General features: G+C 41.4%; 1 protein-coding gene across 2 annotated transcripts in view; it reads right to left on the minus strand.

Annotated features, from left to right (window-relative positions):
- LOC133612285 (voltage-dependent calcium channel subunit alpha-2/delta-1) overlaps positions 1 to 19,159 on the minus strand; it is a 412,014-nt gene that overhangs the window by 208,280 nt on the left and 184,575 nt on the right. For both annotated transcript variants that reach the window (XM_061969551.2, XM_061969550.1), the window contains exons 8-9: positions 17,759 to 17,828; positions 9,995 to 10,045 (exon numbers count right to left, since the gene is read on the minus strand). In XM_061969551.2, the coding sequence (XP_061825535.2) occupies positions 9,995 to 10,045; positions 17,759 to 17,828 (121 nt within the window). The remainder of the gene's footprint in view (positions 1 to 9,994; positions 10,046 to 17,758; positions 17,829 to 19,159) is intronic.

Below are 19,159 nucleotides of genomic sequence, written 5' to 3' on the forward strand. Positions count from 1 at the left end.
TATTGCAGTCTAAACGTATCTCTTTTGTGTGACTGCCATCATAGTGCAATCTACACTTATCTCTTATGTGTGACTGCCATCATAGTGCAGTCTACACAAATCTTTTATGTGTGACCGCCATCAAATTGCAGTGTACACTTATCTCTTATGTGTGACTGCCATCATCATGCAGTCTACACAGATCTCTTATGTGTGACTGCCATCATATTGCAGTAGACACGTATCTCTTATGTGTGACTGCCATCATCATGCAGTCTACACATTATCTCTGATGTGTGACTGCCATCATATTGCAGTGTTCACGCATCTCTTATGTGTGACTGCCATCATAGTGCAGTCTACACGTATCTCTTATGTGTGACTGCCATCATAGTGCAGTCTACACGTATCTCTTATGTGTGACTGCCATCATAGTGCAGTCTAGACGTATCTCTTATGTGTGACTGCCATCATAGTGCAGTCTACACATATCTCTTATGTGTGGTTGCCATCATATTGCAGTCTACACGTATCTCTTATGTGTGACTGCCATCATAGTGCAGTCTACACATATCTCTTATGTGTGACTACCAACATATTGCAGTCGAAACGTATCTCTTATGTGTGACTGCCATCATAGTGCAGTCTACACATATCTCTTATGTGTGGCTGCCATTATATTGCAGTCTACACGTATCTCTTATGTGTGACTGCCATCATCATGCAGTCTACACATATCTCTTATGTGTGACTACCAACATATTGCAGTCGAAACGTATCTCTTATGTGTGACTTCCATCATAGTGCAGTCTACACATATATCGTATGTGTGACTGCCATCATATTGCAGTCTACACATATCTCCTATGTGTGACTGCCATCATAGTGCAGTCTACGCATATCTCTTATGTGTGATTGTCATCATATTGCAGTCTACACGTTCTCTTATGTGTGACTGCCATCATATTGCAGTCTACACGTATCTCTTATATGTGACTGCCATCATAGTGCAGTCTACACGTATCTCTTATGTGTGACTGCCATCATAGTGCAGTCTACACATATCTCTTATGTGTGACTGCCATCATAGTGTAGTCTACACAAATATCTTATGTGTGACTGCCATCATAGTACAGTCTACACATATCTTTTATGTGTGATTGCCATCATAGTGCAGTCTACACATATCTCTTATGTGTGACTGCCATCATAGTGCAGACTACATGTATCTCTTATGTGTGACTGCCATCATATTGCAGTAGACACATATTTCTTATGTGTGACTGCCATCATAGTGCAGTCTACACGTATCTCCTATGTGTGACTGCCATCATAGTGCAGTCTACACATATCTCTTATGTGTGACTTCCATCATAGTGCAGTCTACACATATATCTTATGTGTGACTGCCATCATATTGCAGTCTATACATATCTCTTATGTGTGACTGCCATCATAGTGCAGTCTACGCATATCTCTTATGTCTGACTGCCATCATATTGCAGTAGACACGTATCTCTTATGTGTGACTGCCATCATATTGCAGTCTACACGTATCTCTTATGTGTGACTGCCATCATAGTGCAGTCTACACATAGCTCTTATGTGTGACTGCCATCATAGTGCAGTATACACGTATCTCTTATGTGTGACTGCCATCATCATGCAGTCTACACATATCTCTTATGTGTGACTGCCATCATATTGCAGTCTACACATATCTCTTATGTGTGACTGCCATCATATTGCAGTCTAAACGTATCTCTTTTGTGTGACTGCCATCATAGTGCAACCTACACATATCTCTTATGTGTGACTGCCATCATAGTGCAGTCTACACATATCTTTTATGTGTGACCGCCATCAAATTGCAGTGTACACTTATCTCTTATGTGTGACTGCCATCATCATGCAGTCTACACATATCTCTTATGTGTGACTGCCATCATATTGCAGTAGACACGTATCTCTTATGTGTGACTGCCATCATCATGCAGTCTACACATTATCTCTGATGTGTGACTGCCATCATATTGCAGTGTTCACGTATCTCTTATGTGTGACTGCCATCATAGTGCAGTCTACACGTATCTCTTATGTGTGACTGCCATCATAGTGCAGTCTACACGTATCTCTTATGTGTGACTGCCATCATAGTGCAGTCTAGACGTATCTCTTATGTGTGACTGCCATCATAGTGCAGTCTACACATATCTCTTATGTGTGGTTGCCATCATATTGCAGTCTACACGTATCTCTTATGTGTGACTGCCATCATAGTGCAGTCTACACATATCTCTTATGTGTGACTACCAACATATTGCAGTCGAAACGTATCTCTTATGTGTGACTGCCATCATAGTGCAGTCTACACATATCTCTTATGTGTGGCTGCCATTATATTGCAGTCTACACGTATCTCTTATGTGTGACTGCCATCATCATGCAGTCTACACATATCTCTTATGTGTGACTACCAACATATTGCAGTCGAAACGTATCTCTTATGTGTGACTTCCATCATAGTGCAGTCTACACATATATCGTATGTGTGACTGCCATCATATTGCAGTCTACACATATCTCCTATGTGTGACTGCCATCATAGTGCAGTCTACGCATATCTCTTATGTGTGATTGTCATCATATTGCAGTCTACACGTATCTCTTATGTGTGACTGCCATCATATTGCAGTCTACACGTATCTCTTATATGTGACTGCCATCATAGTGCAGTCTACACGTATCTCTTATGTGTGACTGCCATCATAGTGCAGTCTACACATATCTCTTATGTGTGACTGCCATCATAGTGTAGTCTACACAAATATCTTATGTGTGACTGCCATCATAGTACAGTCTACACATATCTTTTATGTGTGATTGCCATCATAGTGCAGTCTACACATATCTCTTATGTGTGACTGCCATCATAGTGCAGTCTACACATATATCTCATGTGTGACTGCCATCATATTGCAGTTTACACATATCTCTTATGTGTGACTGCCATCATAGTGCAGTCTACGCATATCTCTTATGTGTGACTGCCATCATATTGCAGTAGACACGTATCTCTTATGTGTGACTGCCATCATATTGCAGTCTACACGTATCTCTTATGTGTGACTGCCATCATAGTGCAGTCTACACATAGCTCTTATGTGTGACTGCCATCATAGTGCAGTATACATGTATCTCTTATGTGTGACTGCCATCATATTGCAGTAGACACTTATCTCTTATGTGTGACTGCCATCATCATGCAGTCTACACATATCTTTTATGTGTGACTGCCATCATATTGCAGTGTACACGTATCTCTTATGTGTGACTGCCATCATAGTGCAGTCTACACATATCTCTTATGTGTGACTGCCATCATATTGCAGTCTACACATATCTCTTATGTGTGACTGCCATCATATTGCAGTAGACACGTATCCCTTATGTGTGACTGCCATCATATTGCAGTAGACACATATCTCTTATGTGTGACTGCCATCATATTGCAGTTTACACGTATCTCTTATGTGTGACTGCCATCATCATGCAGTCGACACATATCTCTTATGTGTGACTGCCGTCATAGTGCAGTCTACACATATCTCTTATGTGTGACTGCCATCATATTGCAGTCGAAACGTATCTCTTATGTGTGACTGCCATCATAGTGCAGTTTACACATATCTCTTATGTGTGACTACCATCATATTGCAGTCTACACGTATCTCTTATGTGTGACGGCCATCATACTACAGCCTACACGTATCTCTTATGTGTGACTGCATCATAGTGCAGTCTACACATATATCTTATGTGTGACTGCCATCATATTGCAGTTTACACATATCTCTTATGTGTGACTGCCATCATAGTGCAGTCTAGACGTATCTCTTATGTGTGACGGCCATCATAGTGCAGTCTACACATATCTCTTATGTGTGACTGCCATCATAGTGCAGACTACATGTATCTCTTATGTGTGACTGCCATCATAGTGCAGTCTACACATATATCTTATGTGTTATTGCCATCATATTGCAGTTTACACATATCTCTTATGTGTGACTGCCATCATAGTGCAGTCTAAACATATCTCTTATGTGTGACTTCCATCATAGTGCAGTCTACACATATATGTATTATGTGTGACTGCCATCATATTGCAGTCTACACATATCTCTTATGTGTGACTGCCATCATAGTGCAGTCTACACATATATCTTATGTGTGACTGCATCATAGTGCAGTCTACGCATATCTCTTATGTGTGACTGCCATCATAGTGCAGTCTACACATATATCTTATGTGGGACTGCCATCATAGTGCAGTCTACATATATATATTATGTGTGACTGCCATCATATTGCAGTCTACACATATCTCGTATGTGTGACTGCCATCATAGTGCAGTCTACACATATCTCTTATGTGTGACTACCATCATATTGCAGTCTACACATATCTCTTATGTGTGACTGCCATCATAGTGCAGTCTACACATATCTCTTATGTGTGAATGCCATCATAGTGCAGTCTACACATATATCTTGTGTGACTGCCATCATAGTGCAGTCTATGCATATCTCTTATGTGTGACTGCCATCATAGTGCAGTCTACATATATATATGTGTGACTGCCATCATATTGCAGTCTACACATATCTCTTATGTGTGACTGCCATCATAGTGCAGTCTACACATATCTCTTATGTTTGACTACCATCATATTGCAGTCTACACATATCTCTTATGTGTGACTGCCATCATAGTGCAGTCTACACATATCTCTTATGTGTGACTACCATCATATTGCAGTCTACACATATCTCTTATGTGTGACTGCCATCATATTGCAGTAGACACGTATCTCTTATGTGTGACTGCCATCATCATGCAGTCTACACATATCTCTTATGTGTGACTGCCATCATATTGCAGTGTACACGTATCTCTTATGTGTGACTGCCATCATAGTGCAGTCTACACATATCTCTTATGTGTGACTGCCATCATATTGCAGTCTACACATATCTCTTATGTGTGACTGCCATCATATTGCAGTAGACACGTATCCCTTATGTGTGACTACCATCATATTGCAGTCTACACGTATCTCTTATGTGTGACTGCCATCATATTGCAGCCTATACGTATCTCTTATGTGTGACTGCATCATAGTGCAGTCTACACATATATCTTATGTGTGACTGCCATCATATTGCAGTTTACACATATCTCTTATGTGTGACTGCCATCATAGTGCAGTCTAGACGTATCTTTTATGTGTGACTGCCATCATAGTGCAGTCTACACATATCTCTTATGTGTGACTGCCATCATAGTGCAGACTACATGTATCTCTTATGTGTGACTGCCATCATAGTGCAGTCTACACATATATCTTATGTGTTATTGCCATCATATTGCAGTTTACATATATCTCTTATGTGTGACTGCCATCATAGTGCAGTCTAAACATATCTCTTATGTGTGACTTCCATCATAGTGCAGTCTACACATATATGTATTATGTGTGACTGCCATCATATTGCAGTCTACACATATCTCTTTTGTGTGACTGCCATCATAGTGCAGTCTACACATATCTCTTATGTGTGACTGCCATCATAGTGCAGTCTACAAGTATCTATTATGTGTGACTGCCATCATAGTGCAGTTTACACATATCTCTTATGTGTGACTGCCATCATATTGCAGTAGACACGTATCTCTTATGTGTGACTGCCATCATCATGCAGTCTACACATTATCTCTTATGTGTGACTGCCATCATATTGCAGTGTTCACGTATCTCTTATGTGTGACTGCCATCATAGTGCAGTCTACACGTATCTCTTATGTGTGACTGCCATCATAGTGCAGTCTACACGTATCTCTTATGTGTGACTGCCATCATAGTGCAGTCTAGACGTATCTCTTATGTGTGACTGCCATCATAGTGCAGTCTACACATATCTCTTATGTGTGGTTGCCATCATATTGCAGTCTACACGTATCTCTTATGTGTGACTGCCATCATAGTGCAGTCTACACATATCTCTTATGTGTGACTACCAACATATTGCAGTCGAAACGTATCTCTTATGTGTGACTGCCATCATAGTGCAGTCTACACATATCTCTTATGTGTGGCTGCCATTATATTGCAGTCTACACGTATCTCTTATGTGTGACTGCCATCATCATGCAGTCTACACATATCTCTTATGTGTGACTACCAACATATTGCAGTCGAAACGTATCTCTTATGTGTGACTTCCATCATAGTGCAGTCTACACATATATCGTATGTGTGACTGCCATCATATTGCAGTCTACACATATCTCCTATGTGTGACTGCCATCATAGTGCAGTCTACGCATATCTCTTATGTGTGATTGTCATCATATTGCAGTCTACACGTATCTCTTATGTGTGACTGCCATCATATTGCAGTCTACACGTATCTCTTATATGTGACTGCCATCATAGTGCAGTCTACACGTATCTCTTATGTGTGACTGCCATCATAGTGCAGTCTACACATATCTCTTATGTGTGACTGCCATCATAGTGTAGTCTACACAAATATCTTATGTGTGACTGCCATCATAGTACAGTCTACACATTTCTTTTATGTGTGATTGCCATCATAGTGCAGTCTACACATATCTCTTATGTGTGACTGCCATCATAGTGCAGTCTACACATATATCTCATGTGTGACTGCCATCATATTGCAGTTTACACATATCTCTTATGTGTGACTGCCATCATAGTGCAGTCTACGCATATCTCTTATGTGTGACTGCCATCATATTGCAGTAGACACGTATCTCTTATGTGTGACTGCCATCATATTGCAGTCTACACGTATCTCTTATGTGTGACTGCCATCATAGTGCAGTCTACACATAGCTCTTATGTGTGACTGCCATCATAGTGCAGTATACATTTATCTCTTATGTGTGACTGCCATCATATTGCAGTAGACACTTATCTCTTATGTGTGACTGCCATCATCATGCAGTCTACACATATCTTTTATGTGTGACTGCCATCATATTGCAGTGTACACGTATCTCTTATGTGTGACTGCCATCATAGTGCAGTCTACACATATCTCTTATGTGTGACTGCCATCATATTGCAGTCTACACATATCTCTTATGTGTGACTGCCATCATATTGCAGTCTACACATATCTCTTATGTGTGACTGCCATCATATTGCAGTAGACACGTATCCCTTATGTGTGACTGCCATCATATTGCAGTAGACACATATCTCTTATGTGTGACTGCCATCATATTGCAGTTTACACGTATCTCTTATGTGTGACTGCCATCATCATGCAGTCGACACATATCTCTTATGCGTGACTGCCATCATAGTGCAGTCTACACATATCTCTTATGTGTGACTGCCATCATATTGCAGTCGAAACGTATCTCTTATGTGTGACTGCCATCATAGTGCAGTTTACACATATCTCTTATGTGTGACTACCATCATATTGCAGTCTAAACGTATCTCTTATGTGTGACGGCCATCATATTACAGCCTACACGTATCTCTTATGTGTGACTGCATCATAGTGCAGTCTACACATATATCTTATGTGTGACTGCCATCATATTGCAGTTTACACATATCTCTTATGTGTGACTGCCATCATAGTGCAGTCTAGACGTATCTCTTATGTGTGACTGCCATCATAGTGCAGTCTACACATATCTCTTATGTGTGACTGCCATCATAGTGCAGACTACATGTATCTCTTATGTGTGACTGCCATCATAGTGCAGTCTACACATATATCTTATGTGTTATTGCCATCATATTGCAGTTTACACATATCTCTTATGTGTGACTGCCATCATAGTGCAGTCTAAACATATCTCTTATGTGTGACTTCCATCATAGTGCAGTCTACACATATATGTATTATGTGTGACTGCCATCATATTGCAGTCTACACATATCTCTTATGTGTGACTGCCATCATAGTGCAGTCTACACATATATCTTATGTGTGACTGCATCATAGTGCAGTCTACGCATATCTCTTATGTGTGACTGCCATCATAGTGCAGTCTACACATATATTTTATGTGGGACTGCCATCATAGTGCAGTCTACATATATATATTATGTGTGACTGCCATCATATTGCAGTCTACACATATCTCGTATGTGTGACTGCCATCATAGTGCAGTCTACACATATCTCTTATGTGTGACTACCATCATATTGCAGTCTACACATATCTCTTATGTGTGACTGCCATCATAGTGCAGTCTACACATATCTCTTATGTGTGAATGCCATCATAGTGCAGTCTACACATATATCTTGTGTGACTGCCATCATAGTGCAGTCTATGCATATCTCTTATGTGTGACTGCCATCATAGTGCAGTCTACATATATATATGTGTGACTGCCATCATATTGCAGTCTACACATATCTCTTATGTGTGACTGCCATCATAGTGCAGTCTACACATATCTCTTATGTTTGACTACCATCATATTGCAGTCTACACATATCTCTTATGTGTGACTGCCATCATAGTGCAGTCTACACATATCTCTTATGTGTGACTACCATCATATTGCAGTCTACACATATCTCTTATTTGTGACTGCCATCATATTGCAGTAGACACGTATCTCTTATGTGTGACTGCCATCATCATGCAGTCTACACATATCTCTTATGTGTGACTGCCATCATATTGCAGTGTACACGTATCTCTTATGTGTGACTGCCATCATAGTGCAGTCTACACATATCTCTTATGTGTGACTGCCATCATATTGCAGTCTACACATATCTCTTATGTGTGACTGCCATCATATTGCAGTAGACACGTATCCCTTATGTGTGACTACCATCATATTGCAGTCTACACGTATCTCTTATGTGTGACTGCCATCATATTGCAGCCTATACGTATCTCTTATGTGTGACTGCATCATAGTGCAGTCTACACATATATCTTATGTGTGACTGCCATCATATTGCAGTTTACACATATCTCTTATGTGTGACTGCCATCATAGTGCAGTCTAGACGTATCTCTTATGTGTGACTGCCATCATAGTGCAGTCTACACATATCTCTTATGTGTGACTGCCATCATAGTGCAGACTACATGTATCTCTTATGTGTGACTGCCATCATAGTGCAGTCTACACATATATCTTATGTGTTATTGCCATCATATTGCAGTTTACATATATCTCTTATGTGTGACTGCCATCATAGTGCAGTCTAAACATATCTCTTATGTGTGACTTCCATCATAGTGCAGTCTACACATATATGTATTATGTGTGACTGCCATCATATTGCAGTCTACACATATCTCTTATGTGTGACTGCCATCATAGTGCAGTCTACACATTTCTCTTATGTGTGACTGCCATCATAGTGCAGTCTACAAGTATCTCTTATGTGTGACTGCCATCATAGTGCAGTTTACACATAGCTCTTATGTGTGACTGCCATCATTTTGCAGTCTACACGTATCTCTTAAGTGTGACTGCCATCATAGTGCAGTCTACACATATCTCTTATGTGTGACTGCCATCATAGTGCAGTCTACACATATCTCTTATGTGTGACATTGCAATTATATTTATATAGCGCTTTTCTCTAGTGACTCAAAGCGCTTTACATAGTGAACCCCAATATCTAAGTTACATTTAAACCAGTGTGGGTGGCACTGGGAGCAGGTGGGTAAAGTGTCTTGCCCAAGGACACAACGGCAGTGACTAGGATGGCGGAAGCGGGGATCGAACCTAGAACCCTCAAGTTGCTGGCACGGCCACTCTACCAACCAGGCCATACCGCCCCAAGTAAGCGTGCTTCATTCTCGTCCTGTCACATAAGAGTGATGGGACTCAGACGCAGACCTCCATATTTCAAGATATGAAATATGTTACAATCAGGGGAAATCAGAAGTAGAGGGATCGATGAAAAGATGAGGTTCACTCACGCGTCCACCAGGATCAGCATGTCTTTGGGAGAAGCTGCGCCTTGGATGTACCTGCACACACACACACACACACAATGAATTAATGTCACTTTCTAGAGTAAATATTACTTTAATAATGATCCTTTCAAAGTTTCTACTTACAAAGGAGAAAAATCATTAGAAGTGAAAACTAAATATCGTTTTTGCAATATTCCGTATTTTTCGGACTATAAGGCGCACTTAAAATCCTTTAATTTTCTCAAAAATCGACAGTGGCCGAGTGGTTAGAGTGTCCGCCCTGAGCTGGGTAGGTCATGAGTTCAAACCCCGGCCGAGTCATACCAAAGACTATAAAAATAAGACCCATTGCCTACCTGTTTGGCACTCAGCATCAAGGGTTGGAATTGGGGGTTAAATCACCAAAAATTATTCCCGGGCGCTGCTGCCCACTGCTCCCCTCACCTCCCAGGGGGTGATCAAGGGTGATGGGTCAAATGCCAAGGGTCATTTCACCACACCTAGTGTGTGTGTGACAATCATTGGTACTTTAACTTTAACTTTAACTAATGTACAGAATAATTGTGGTTGTGCTTACCGACCTCGAAGCAATTTTATTTGGTGACGTGCACACTGTGGCTACACCAGCAGCACACCTGCCCCAAACCTGACTAAATAACAAGTTCAATCTCCATCCATCCATCCATTTTCTACCGCTTGTCCCTTTCGGAGTCGCGGAGGGGTGCTGGAGCCTATCTCAGCTGCATTCGGGCGGAAGGCGGCGTACACCCTGGACAAGTCCCCATCTCATCGCAGGGCCAACACAGATAGACAGACAACATTCTCTTATTATTATAATCAAATGACAGCAGTCATTTCCATTTCTAATATAAGTGTTTAGGCCCACTTACAATGACAATAACAAAAAATATTGTTTTTCATGAACTGTGTACTTGTATTGTTTGTCTGGGTGGAGGTCCTGCTTTGGAAATAATTTGTACCCCTTTCAGACATTGCATTTAGTTCCCATTAAAACATTCACATGTTGCACAATGAGATGTAAGCAGGGGATCATGTGTACATTCCTGCAACTTCCTGTTTGTAAAAAATATATTTTTATTAGTATTTATTTAATATACTAACAGCATTTCATGATTAATATTTATAAATTAAGATTCCTAATAAGTGACACTAGAATAAGCACACATTTGATTAGTAAATCATAGTGTAACGACCTGGAATGACACTTTATGTGTGGTGTTGGAGTTGTCCGACTTTTTGCGTGGCTGTAAACGCATCACTGGCTAATGTGTTGGTGCAAGTGAGAAAGAGCGAGCGACTGCTGTTGATATAACAAAGTTGCTTTTGGTCTGGTTTGTACTGCAGAAAATGACCACTTTTGCTAGATATAATTTTTTTACTAATGTTTTGGTGATGTGTTTATGGCCCGACAATAAAGAGTTTTGCTCAGTAAAGTGATGGATGGAATTCATGTCCTCAACGCATCTCGACAGACGTTACAATATTTGAACAATGATGACGAAAACTGTTTTCTCTGTCGTGTCCGTGTCGTGTCGAAAATTGCTATGTGCTTATTTTTTTATTTGATTTTGTGTCAAAATGTTTTAGTATGACTTTGAAGCCACACCGCTTGATGGATTGTCGGCCCATTACAACTACCGTAGTCAGATATACAAGTATTACTATGGTGTGTGTATAAGGACTGCAAAATAGGCACCCATTAGCAGACATGTTATCTGGCGTTTTGTTTCAAAATATTATGCAACACCAACTTTTCTTACTTTCTCGTACCTGCTGATGTGTATTTGGGATCTGCATAAGTCCTGAAAATTTGCGGAAGTCCGCCATTGTAGTCCGTGACCACTCCGTAGTCATAATCTTCTTCTTTTTCACTACCTTCTTGTTATGTGACATTCATCCTCCGCTGTTGCCATTTCTAATATAAAGTAGTGTAAAATTCTTACTTATATCTCACTATGGAAGCGTTAAAATATACCGGTATTGTGAGTTTACATTACCGTATTCACCCAAGGAACTTTAGTTATTAGAGAGTTCCGGTCGGACGGTTGTTGCACTAGTGAGCCACGGATGAGGAGATGCTGCTCCGTTATTGATTGAAGTAAAGTGTGAATGTCATTAAAACAGTTAGCTCCATCTTTTGACACTTCTTCCACTCCCGTCCTTGCACGCTACACAGGTACAACAAAGATGATGGGGAGAAGACGCCGTCGAAGTGGAGGCACGTAAATAAGAGCGCCCACAAAACGGCGCATCCTGAAAAGACTATGCATAACATATTGTATGCAACATTTTGAGCAAAGAACCACCATCACATGTTATGTACAAACCCCGTTTCCATATGAGTTGGGAAATTGTGTTAGATGTAAATATAAACGGAATACAATGATTTGCAAATCCTTGTCAACCCATATTCAATTGAATGCACTACAAAGACAACATATTTGATGTTCAAGCTCATAAACTTTATTTTTTTATAGCAAATAATAATTAACTTAGAATTTCATGGCTGCAACACGTGCCAAAGTAGTTGGGAAAGGGCATGTTCACCACTGTGTTACATGGCCTTTCCTTTTAACAACACTCAGTAAACGTTTGGGAACTGAGGAGACACATTTTTGAAGCTTCTCAGGTGGAATTCTTTCCCATTCTTGCTTGATGTACAGCTTAAGTTGTTCAACAGTCCGGGGGTCTCCGTTGTGCTATTTTAGGCTTCATAATGCGCCACACATTTTCAATGGGAGACAGGTCTGGACTACAGGCAGGCCAGTCTAGTACCCGCACTCTTTTACTATGAAGCCATGTTGATGTAACACGTGGCTTGGCATTGTCTTGCTGAAATAAGCAGGGGCGTCCATGGCAACGTTGCTTGGATGGCAACATATGTTGCTCCAAAACCTGTATGTACCTTTCAGCATTAATGGCGCCTTCACAGATGTGTAAGTTACCCATGTCTTGGGCACTAATACACCCCCATACCATCACACATGCTGGCTTTTCCACTTTGCGCCTATAACAATCCGGATGGTTCTTTTCCTCTTTGGTCCGGAGGACACGACGTCCACAGTTTCCAAAAACAATTTGAAATGTGGACTCGTCAGACCACAGAACACTTTTCCACTTTGTATCAGTCCATCTTAGATGAGCTCAGGCCCAGCGAAGCCGACGGCGTTTCTGGGTGTTGTTGATAAACGGTTTTCGCCTTGCATAGGAGAGTTTTAACTTGCACTTACAGATGTAGCGACCAACTGTAGTTACTGACAGTGGGTTTCTGAAGTGTTCCTGAGCCCATATGGTGATATCCTTTACACACTGATGTCGCTTGTTGATGCAGTACAGCCTGAGGGATCGAAGGTCACGGGCTTAGCTGCTTACGTGCAGTGATTTCTCCAGATTCTCTGAACCCTTTGATGATATTACGGACCGCAGATGGTGAAATCCCTAAATTCCTTGCAATAGCTGGTTGAGAAAGGTTTTTCTTAAACTGTTCAACAATTTGCTCACGCATTTGTTGACAAAGTGGTGACCCTCGCCCCATCCTTTTTTGTGAATGACTGAGCCTTTCATGGAATCTACTTTTATACCCAATCATGGCACCCACCTGTTCCCAATTAGCCTTTTCACCTGTGGGATGTTCCAAATAAGTGTTTGATGAGCATTCCTCAACTTTATCAGTATTTATTGCCACCTTTCCCAACTTCTTTGTCACGTGTTGCTGGCATCAAATTCTAAAGTTAATGATTATTTGCAAAAAAAAAAAATGTTTATCAGTTTGAACATCAAATATGTTGTCTTTGTAGCATATTCAACTGAATATGGGTTGAAAATGATTTGCAAATCATTGTATTCCGTTTATATTTACATCTAACACAATTTCCCAACTCATATGGAAACGGGGTTTGTAGACCACAAGGAAATATTTAACATTTAGAAAAAAATCATAATATGATTTCTTTAATGCGCCTTATAATCCGGTGCGCCTTTTGTGTGAAAAAAAAACCTGACTAGACCCGCCCATCGGCAGTGCGCCTTATAATCCGGTGCGCCCTATGGTCCGAAAAAATACGCTACACCCTGCCCCCGAACAATAATTGGGTGCATTGTCTCCTAGAATAATTACCACAACTCAACTACGCCGACATTTGTCTTGCAAAAATGTTAACAGGCGGCTTACTATAACTGATACTGGCGAGTCACACGACACATGTCTTTATCGCGACTATTCATTAGCAGCTGAATAGTTCAATACTGCCTCAGAAAGACCGAGGGACTGACCTACTAAAAGCTTGCCTCTATTAAAGCACGTGCAAACTTGATAGTGCATGAAAAGCTGATCGACTGCGATTGTGCATCTCTTAAAGGAGCAAAAATAGAGAGCATGTCCGTCTCAACGTGAGGGTTATCACAACACCCACAATACTAGGAGAAGGAGACGCAAATATAGTCTTTGAGTGCTGGTAGTGTGATTTATCAAGAACGTACCTGTTCCGCGGCCACTGTTTTGCCTCCTTCATACCGACAGCCATCAGGCTGTATAAAGCATATGTTGCTTTTTGACTGTACTTAAATGTATAATAGACTGTATTTATATTATTCACATGTGAATAATGCTGTAGAATACTGTATAATAGATCCACTATGGACTGGACTCTCACAATATTATGTTAGATCCACTATGGACTGGACTCTCACACTATTATGTTAGATCTACTATGGACTGGACTCTCACTATTATGCTAGATCCACTATGGACTGGACTCTCACACTATTATGTTAGATCCACTATGGACTGGACTCTCACTATTATGTTAAATCCACTATGGACTGGACTCTCACACTATTATGTTAGATCCACTATGGACTGGACTCTCACTATTATGTTAAATCAACTATGGACTGGACTCGCACACTATTATGTTAGATCCACTATGGACTGGACTCTCACACTATTATGTTAGATCTACTATGGACTGGACTCTCACTATTATGCTAGATCCACTATGGACTGGACTCTCACACTATTATGTTAGATCCACTATGGACTGGACTCTCACTATTATGTTAAATCCACTATGGACTGGACTCTCACACTATTATGTTAGATCCACTATGGACTGGACTCTCACTATTATGTTAAATCCACTATGGACTGGACTCTCACACTATTATGTTAAAACCACCATGGACTGGACTCTCACTATTATGTTAAATCCACTATGGACTGGACTCTCACACTATTATGTTAAATCCACTATGGACTGGACTCTCACACTATTATGTTAGATCCACTATGGACTGGACTCTCACTATTATGTTAAATCAACTATGGACTGGACTCGCACACTATTATGTTAGATCCACTATGGACTGGACTCTCACACTATTATGTTAGATCTACTATGGACTGGACTCTCACTATTATGCTAGATCCACTATGGACTGGACTCTCACACTATTATGTTAGATCCACTATGGACTGGACTCTCACTATTATGTTAAATCCACTATGGACTGGACTCTCGCACTATTATGTTAGATCCACTATGGACTGGACTCTCACTATTATGTTAAATCCACTATGGACTGGACTCTCACACTATTATGTTAAAACCACCATGGACTGGACTCTCACTATTATGTTAAATCCACTATGGACTGGACTCTCACACTATTATGTTAAATCCACTATGGACTGGACTCTCACACTATTATGTTAGATCCACTATGGACTGGACTCTCACTATTATGTTAAATCAACTATGGACTGGACTCGCACACTATTATGTTAGATCCACTATGGACTGGACTCTCACACTATTATGTTAGATCTACTATGGACTGGACTCTCACTATTATGCTAGATCCACTATGGACTGGACTCTCACACTATTATGTTAGATCCACTATGGACTGGACTCTCACTATTATGTTAAATCCACTATGGACTGGACTCTCACACTATTATGTTAGATCCACTATGGACTGGACTCTCACTATTATGTTAAATCCACTATGGACTGGACTCTCACACTATTATGTTAGATCCACCATGATCTGGACTCTCACACTATTATGTTAGATCCACTATGGACTGGAATCTCACACTATTATGTTAGATCCACTATGGACTGGACTCTCACTATTTTGTTAAATCCACTATGGACTGGACTCTCACACTATTATGTTAAATCCACTATGGACTGGACTCTCACACTATTATGTTAAATCCACTATGGACTGGACTCTCACACTATTATGTTAGATCCACTATGGACTGGACTCTCGCTATTATGTTAGATCCACTATGGACTGGACTTTCACTATTATGTTAAATCCACTATGGACTGGACTCTCACACTATTATGTTAAATCCACTATGGACTGGACTCTCACTATTATGTTAAATCCACTATGGACTGGACTCTCACACTTATTATGTTAGATCCACTATGGACTGGACTCTCACTATTATGTTAGATCCACTATGGACTGGACTCTCACGCTATTATGTTAGATCCACTTTGGACTGGACTCTCACTATTATGTTAAAACCAGTATGGACTGGACTCTCACTATTATGTTAAATCCACTATGGACTGGACTCTCACGCTGTTATGTTAGATCCACTATGGACTGGATTCTCACACTCTTATGTTAGATCCACTATGGACTGGACTCTCACACTATTATGTGAGATACACTATGGACTGGACTGTCACTATTATGTTAGATCCACTATAATAATAACTGGGATTTATATAGCGCTTTTCTAAGTACCCAAAGTCGCTTTACATGTAGAACCCATCATTCGTTCACACCTGGTGGTGGTAAGCTACTTTCATAGCCACAGCTGCCCTGGGGTAGACTGACGGAAGCGTGGCTGCAATTTGCGCCAACGGCCCCTCCGACCACCACCTATCATTCATCATTCAATTCACCGGTGTGAGTGGCACCGGGGGCAAAGGGTGAAGTGTCCCGCCCAAGGACACAACGGCAGCGATTTTTGGATGGTAAGAGGCGGGGAGCGAACCTGCAACCCTCAGGTTTCTGGCACGGTTGCTCTACCCACTACGCCATGCCGCCCCTATGGACTGGACTCTCACACGATTATGGTAGATCCACTATGGACTGGACTCTCACTATTATGTTAGGTCCACTATGGACTGGACTCTCACTATAATGTTAAATCCACTATGGACTGGACTCTCACTGTTATGTTAGATCAACTATGGACTGGACTCTCACACTATTATGTTAGATCCACTATGGACTGGACTCTCACTATAATGTTAAATCCACTATGGACTGGACTCTCACTATTATGTTAGATCAACTATGGACTGGACTCTCACACTATTATGTTAGATCCACTATGGACTGGACTCTCACTATTATGTTAAATCCACTATGGACTGGACTCTCACTATTATGCTAGATCCACTATGAACTGGACTCTCACTATTATGTTAGATCCACTATGGACTGGACTCTCACAATATTATGTTGGATCCACTATGGACTGGACTCTCACACTATTATGTTAGATCCACTATGGACTGGACTCTCGCTTTTATGCTAGATCCACTATGGACTGGACTCTCACAAAATACATGATATAATACAATATTGGTATCGGGTGTTGTGTCAGTATAAAATCATCGCCTGCGCATTCGAAGCAACAAGCAGAACCCTAAATACTCAAATGAGCTGTTTCCTGGTAGAAAGTACTGATGTGTTTGCTCGTCTTACCAAGGTCTCCTGCGTACATCGTACAGGTCAATTTTGCTGGGAGTCTTGCGAGCATCCATCCAGGGAGACGCTTTAGAGAAGGAGGAAAAGGCAGAAAAGTGTGTTGATTACACCTTTCCCACACAGGGCTAGACAATTAACCACTAATCGCTATTTCCTTCACTACACATCTTCCAGGGTCACCTCAGCACGGACCAAAACAAGAAGATCGGGCTGATATCATACACATGTTGGATTGATTTTCTCCAAAAACACTCAACATTTCATTTCATACCATCGCGAATATAATTCGTGGGAGTGACGGACAGACGCTGGCGGAATTTAATTGCTTGGAAATGAGTTTCTGTGTTGTTAGTGAGGACAGAAAGCAGAGCAGGCAGGAGATATGACTGCTCTTCACGCATGCTAAGTGTTTTGAAAAACAACAGCAAAAGACAGGGCTGATTCCTGAATATTGCACGTAAAGCTCTCAGGGTGAAGCCTCGTGAATTGAAAACACTCTGCGGCTTGAGCAGAGATGGCAGAAGGTTTCCTTTGTGCAATCTTCTGAAATCACAGCAAGGAATTGTGATTTTCTGGTAAGCTTCTGTGCACAGTTATGTGAAAATAATGCAAAAGTATTGACTGCATTTGTTATGATCCGCTGCCCGGATCATAGTCTAAGTTTTTCGAGTCACTTGTGTTTTCTGTTAGTTTTGGACTCCTTTAGTTCCTATTTATGCACCTCTGAGTTTGTTGCCATTCACTTCGACGCACAGCAAGGGCTCTGGAACCAGTTCTGCGATGGTGGGGGAAGATGCCGGACTGACCTGGCAGGCCCAAACGCATTCTGAGGGTCTGCTGGGAACATCTAGCAGAGTCTCCTGTCAGAGAGAGTTTCAATTCCCACCCCCGGAAGAACTTTGAACATGCCACGAGGGAGGTGCTGGACATTGAGTCCAAGTGGACCATGTTCCGCACCTCTATTGTCGAGGTGGCTGATTGGAGCTGTGGCCGCAAGGTGGTTGGTGCCTGTCGTGGCGGTAATGCTAGAACCCGCTGGTGGACACCGGCGGTGAGGGATGCCATCAAGCTGAAGAAAGAGTCCTATCGGGTTCTTTTAGCTCATAGGACTCCAGAGGCAGCGGACAGATACCGACACGCCAAGCGGTGTGTGACTACAGCGGTCACGGAGTTCGGGGAAGCCATGGAAAACGACTTCCGGATGGCTTCGAAGCGATTCTGGACCACCATCCGCCGCCTCAGGAATGGGAAGCAGTGCACTGTGAACACCGTGTATGGTGAGGATGGTGTTCTGCTGACCTCGACTGAGGATGTTGTGGATCGGTGGGGGGCATACTTCGAAGACCTCCTTAATCCCACCAACACGTCTTCCCATGCGGAAGCAGTTCCTGAGGAATC

The sequence above is a fragment of the Nerophis lumbriciformis genome, linkage group LG10 (genome assembly GCF_033978685.3).
Source record: "Nerophis lumbriciformis linkage group LG10, RoL_Nlum_v2.1, whole genome shotgun sequence".
Taxonomy (NCBI): domain Eukaryota; kingdom Metazoa; phylum Chordata; class Actinopteri; order Syngnathiformes; family Syngnathidae; genus Nerophis; species Nerophis lumbriciformis.